The sequence below is a fragment of the Siphateles boraxobius genome, unplaced genomic scaffold (genome assembly GCF_051911475.1).
Source record: "Siphateles boraxobius isolate OS27281-9 unplaced genomic scaffold, OSU_SipBor_1 11, whole genome shotgun sequence".
NCBI lineage: Eukaryota > Metazoa > Chordata > Actinopteri > Cypriniformes > Leuciscidae > Siphateles > Siphateles boraxobius.
Window position 1 is genome coordinate 5,568,450 of NW_027508711.1, and position 6,479 is coordinate 5,574,928.

General features: G+C 35.3%; 1 protein-coding gene across 1 annotated transcript; it reads left to right on the forward strand.

Annotated features, from left to right (window-relative positions):
* Positions 1–11: 11 nt before the first annotated feature.
* haus1 (HAUS augmin-like complex, subunit 1) lies at positions 12–6,464 on the forward strand. The gene is made up of 9 exons (XM_077248231.1): positions 12–120; positions 584–758; positions 921–1,056; positions 1,992–2,126; positions 2,533–2,656; positions 2,755–2,820; positions 4,768–4,839; positions 5,088–5,135; positions 6,308–6,464. The coding sequence occupies exons 1-9, from the start codon at positions 100–102 to the stop codon at positions 6,371–6,373; spliced, it is 843 nt and encodes a 280-aa protein (XP_077104346.1). The 5' UTR covers positions 12–99; the 3' UTR covers positions 6,374–6,464.
* Positions 6,465–6,479: the final 15 nt, after the last annotated feature.

The following is a 6,479-nucleotide window of genomic DNA, read 5'->3' on the forward strand; positions in this document are numbered from 1 at the left end:
CGGAACAAGAAGAACAAATCCAGTGGCGGGAGCTTTACGTTTTGGGTTCGGAAGTTTATAAATGAATCTGATTTGATGTGACACTAAATTAGTGGAAATATGTGTGAGAAAAGCAAAATCGTGAGTTAACGTCTTTGTAGAATTCACTAGAATGATATACACCAAACTAATAAAATGCAGATATTTAAATACGATGTAATTCGCTTTTTCAGATGCGTAAATTTAGCAGTTCCGTAGTTCCACGTAGTGTTTATCTGTACTGAATACACTTACTAATCTTTTTATACTACATGTATTTACTATGATTTTAATACATATGTGTTTGATATGGTACGTCCCACACGTCCTTTTTTTGCTCGATGAGAACAACACAACAAAAATGAAAACAAAAATTTTGGACATGTAATAGCCTACCATCGTATCCCTTGAAATTCAATGTTAATGCCATGACAAAATGCATATAATAATCATGTTACATATCAAAGTACCACGGTGTTACCAAGCTATGGCAATTCATTTTGATTCTTGAATCTCAAAGCTTTTGCATGTACCATTGACATTTGCATATACCATGTAATTGCAGGTGACCCAGTGGCTCAGGAAGGTGTTCGGGCAGCACCCGGTACCACAGTTTGAGGTGAACACACGCACAGTGGAGATTCTGTACGAGTTGGCGGAGAGCAGTGAGATGAGATGCAGAGAGGTTGAGCTTCTCATCGAGGACCACAAGCAGAAAACAGAGGAGTACTGCAGTGATGGTGAGACTCTAGGATAGTCACTTTGGAGAACATAGCCTGCCAAGTGCATGTTCTGTAAATGTACATTTTAGTTTGTGGAATTAATGAATCATCTTTTTGGAGACTTGTTTTCATGTTGAGCTGGGGCTGCTGGTCCATGACTTACATTGTGGTCTATGGCAGGAGCCCATCTACAGGAAGTGCTTCTTCAGGGAGTTGGACTTCAGTCTGGAGGACTTTCCAAACCCACAGTGGACCTGCTGTCAGTGCTGGAGGGCACCGCTGAAGTGCTTAAACTCAAAAACACATCACTTGGAAGGTAAAAAAAACATGTTACATCATAAATGCATCATATACATCTGTTATAGCACATGCCAGTCATAATCTAGACATGTTCCTGGGGCAACATGCCTGGTGGTTTTGGAACAGCATTACTATAAAAAACCTCAAACATAAACAACCAGAGAAAATCAATTGGTTGAAAATCATGTTGTTCAAGAACCTACCTGAACCTAATCTTAAAGTGCCCCGTTATGCTTTTTCAAATATTACCTTTCATGCATTGTGTAATATGGCTGTTTGTGAATGTTAAAGGCTTTTAGGTTTTAAACATCAAAGCACTAAAAGACAGAATAGATTCTGAACGGCTGAAACGTGTCATCAGGAATTCAGTCTCACTTTCTGTTAAATACCTACTTAACAATGTAACAAATTTGCATAATGCCAGTCTATGGTCTTCATTGGCTGCCCAAAGTCTACTTTGACCCTCAAACACTGTAGTTGTAGCTGAGACTGGAAGAGTTTGGTTCATGTTGTCGACATGTTGATAGGACACTATTTTCAGTGCTGTGAATCCACTTTGATGCACTTCAAAAGATGAGGACTCACGCTGAAATTTATACTGAAAAACCGACACCATCATTACTGTTCGTATCACTGTGTATCAATCGCTGAGGAAGATCCAGAGCTGAAATTCAGATGCGGTAATAGGTGTTTCGGTTCCGACACATGCTTGAAGCGGTAGACCAAACACAACAGACTGGGCCGTCTGACCAATCAGAGCAGAGTAGACCAATCACAATAGACCAATATAAAATTGGGAACCTTTAAAATGACTTAATAGAGGCACATTCCCCTGAAATCTGATTGTTGCAAACTTGGCAAAATCATATTAAGCCACGTCCCTATGTGCATAATAATTGATTTAAACTATGTCTGTATTTTGTGGTTGATTTCACACTTTTGGGTCTCCAGCTACATGCCAGCTATCAATAAACTGACCAATGACGTGCTGGAGGCAGAGAAAACGGACCGGAAGTTGCAGCGGGAACTTTCTGCTGTTAGGAAGAAAATGACTGCCTCTGTTGTCATCCGGAAAAAACATCAGGAGTAAGAAAACACTAGAGATATAGCGATAATCAATGCATTTTACTTCACTGTTCTTTGTTTGTTAATTGTGCAAAATTTGATTGATTTTGTTTGAAAGTTTGTTTTTTATCTGTCATGATTTTTACTGCTACTGTATTCAGCTGCCTTAAGTCCTCTTACTGATCATAATAAGAACAACTGCACAAATGTATCTAAAACATCTTTTAGATCGGACCCCCAAATATGATCATCCTCATGTGAGGGACCCCCATCCTAAAATTTAAGAGCGATTTTATAAACAATCCTAAAAAAATTCTCTATTCTTTCCATGGACCTCTGTCACATGCAGCTGTAATTATTGTCCCAGGACCCCAGTTTGGAAACCCCTGATCTAAAACTGATGTCTATGTGTAAAACTGTTTTTCAGAGATTTGATGAAGATCACACATGTACAGCAGGTGGAAGCCGCTACAGCGGAGGAGAGGCTTCTTAACATGGACTTCATGAAGAATAAATCCAGAGATCTCACTTGCAGGAATAAGATTGCACAGGTTTGTGTCATCTTTTTTATTTAATACTGGCATCACTTTATATGGTTTTATGTCTGTCATGCAGCCTTATACGAACAGAATCTGTGTGTTTGTGACAGGAAAAGCTGGACTCGCGTCAGATGCAAGATTCTTTTACCCATCAGGCCATCCTGCAGTTATCAGAGGTAAACTACCCTACTGATGTACCAGATCAAAGACCAACAAAGATGTTTTAATAACATGTAATTCTGACATGATGTGAATGTTGAATTAGTAAAAAGGCCTTTTACAAAGTCTTGATTTTGTTTTTGGTGCACTACTACAATTGGTTTTCAAACTTAAATGTTAAAAAAGCAAAACATTATTTTTCACATATTTGATGTTGATTCAGCTTCTCTCTTCCCAGTCTGTCAGTAATGCTCTGGGGCCGTATTCACAAAGAATTTTAAGGCTAAAAGTAGCTCCTAACTGGCGAATTTAGTAGCAACTCCTAAAAATAATGGGCGTGTCACTCCTAACTTTAGGACTCCTAATTTTTTTCACTAAAAGTAATTCACGAAGCATTTTAGCCCTAAAAGTAGCACCTAAGTCTGGGACAGCTTAAAAGAAGTCGAGAGGACTCCTAACTCACTAAGACCTATTCACAAAGGATTGCAGCGCATATCACCGCCTCGCAGTCGTCCGGGGTCCGCCACACAAGCGGGAATGCTGCATTGATCTGCAAACAAATCTTCTCCTATGTCTCACGCTTAGTTTTACTTGATATCCCAGTGTCGAATTTCCCTTTTATTTTTTTATTTTTTCAGCACCAACTGGGCCAGCAGCAGTAACTGATCCTGCGTCCAGTTGGGCTTTCTTTTTCGTTTTGGCGAGTTCATAATCCACCGTCATTCAACTATTACATTAGGCTACTTCAATAGGAGCAACATTTACTGCTTTAAGTAGTCTATTTAGGCTATGGAAGCTTGTTTCCGCCACAGAATGAAAAATAAAAAAGCTAATTGCGACTTTTTATCTCACAACTGCGACTTTATTTCTCACAATTCTGACTTCATATCTCGCAATTGTGAGATAAAAAGTCGCAATTATTTTAATTTATTTTTATTCAGTGGCGGAAACAAGCTTCTATACTAATAGGATGTCAATTAACCAAGCAAGTGTTAATGCAAGTGTCGTTTTTCATTATTAGGCAAGTGGCGGTTTCATTAGGGTATTAGGCTACCTTAATTTAATTTAATTGAATTCACCACTTTTCTCTCTCTTTCTGCCTTTTTAGAATTACACTTCACTGGGGCCTGCACAAACATGTCATTATATATGCATTTCGATGACATTACTATTATTATTTTGTGTAGGACACAGACATATTTAGATGTCGTAATTCCATGATTTGTTGCGTCTGTGTTACGTTCCGCATGATGGCCCTGTCATCTAACAACCAATCACCGTGATCATTGCGAGGAAACTCGTGCATGAGAATTGACGTCATCCATAGCAACGAAGACTCACTCTTAGTTTAGGAGTTGTCATTTTTCCTTACTAAGAGTAGGTCTGAAAGGCGTTGTGAATAACTTTTAAGAGAAAACTCCTAGCTAAAATATTTTAATGGGATTTAGGAGTACTCCTAGTGGTAAAATAAAATTCTTTGTGAATACGGCCCCTGGGCGGTTTTCCCGTACGACGGTGTAACTCGCTGCTTAACTACCATAGTAAAATGCATCGATGATGAAATCAACTATTACAACTAGAAGTTATTATATTGCTTTATTTCCAGATTCAATCATAGCCTCGTTCTTGCATACTAGAGCTCGTACGCACATGTGCTCTTTTTGAAAACAACACTTTAAATCTCTTGACAAACTAAAAGATGTAAATGAAATTTGTACGTATTCTAAATAAAAGATACAGATTTTACTACATATCGGCTTGCCTATTTGACTCAAGATAAGGATTTATTGAGTCCACATGTCAGCTTTTTCAGGCTCAAACAGCAACGTTACACACTAAAGAACATGAACGTGTAAAAAAGCAGAATATGATCTCTTTAAATTTAATGAACATGCACGGAAACAAAACTGCATCTTACAAGATGGTATGAAAGTTGTTTACTCTGATATTTTTTATATATTTAGAAAATCGCTTCGCTGAAAGAAGAAACACTACCTTTGAAGAAGAAACTAGAGCCGTATAGTGATTTGAGCCCTGTAAGTATATTTATATCACGATTTTCCTTATTGAACATGGGAACCATCATGGCAGTGAGTGGTTTTGTTGTTTAATGTGTGGGGTTGTTAATAAATATTATTTTTTGTCATGCACGGTAAATAGGACACATTTCAATGAAGTAATCACGTCCACATACATATAAATCATTTCTCATTGTTTTAAAATTCTAATCATTTGATACTTCATCCATTTTCTCAGTTTTCATTACTGTTGTACTTTTTTTCAGAGTCCAGCTCTTGCACGGGTGAAAATCGAGGAAGCTAAACGAGAGCTGGTAATTTTTAATTTACAATTTTATTTATTTATATTATCATTATATATATATATATATATATATATATATATATATATATATATATATATATATATATATATATATATATATATATATATATATATACTGGTCAAAGGTTTGGAAACATTACTGCTTTTAATTTTTTTGAAAGAAGTCTCTTATGCTCATCAAACCTTCATTTATGTGATCAAAAATACAGACAAAAAACAGAAATATTGTGAAATATTATTACAATTTAAAATAATGGGTTTCTATTTTAATATACTTTAAAATATAATTTATTCCTTTGATCAAAGCTGAATTTTCAGCATCATGACTCCAGTCTTCAGTGTCACATGATCATTCAGAAATCATTCTAATAAGCTGGTTTATTATCAATGTTGAACCAGCTTATTAGAATGATTTCTGAATGATCATGTGACACTATTATCAATGTTGGAAACAATTGTGCTGCTTAATAAAAATTTTTTATAACCTGCGATACTTTTTTCAGGATTCTTTGATGAATAAAAAGTTAAAGAAAGAACAGCTTTTATTTAAAATAAAAATCTTTTGTAACAATATACACTACCGATCAAAAGTTTGGGGTCAGTCCATTTTTTTCTTTCTTTTTTTGAAAGAAATTAATACTTTTATTCAGCAAGAATGTGTTAAATCGAAAAGTCATAGTAAATATTTACATTGTTAGAAAAGATTTCTATTTTGAATAAATGCTGTTCTTTTTTTTCATTCATCAATGAATCCTGAAAAAAAGTGTCACAGGTTAAAAAAAAAGCTGTTTCTAACATTGATAAATCATCATATTAGAATGATTTCTTTAGGATCATGTGACACTGAAGACTTGAGTTATGATGCTGAAAATTCAGCTTTGATCACAGTTTGGCACCAGTAATAGTAATTCCTAACTTTTGACCGAAGAAAAAATAGTATGTGTATATATATTTTTTATTGTGTGTATATATAAACATACTATGTATATATTTTTATATATATATATATATATAAACATACTATATATATGTGTCAGTGTGTGTATATATATGTGTGTGTGTGTGTGTGTGTGTGTATATATATATATATATATATAATTCTTATGTTAATTTCTTGGGGGGTGGGGATAGTAATTTGAATAACATTATTTTTTTCCAAAGGCTGCCTTGGATGCCCAGCTGGAGCAGAAAGTGGACTTCATGAACACTTTATCTATAAAGCCATAAAGTATCTAATAAAACATTAAACGTGTTAATAAATGTAATAAATGTGACTTCCAACTTGTGGTATTTGTAATAAACGCAATGCCTCTCCGAATCTCATGGTGGTGCC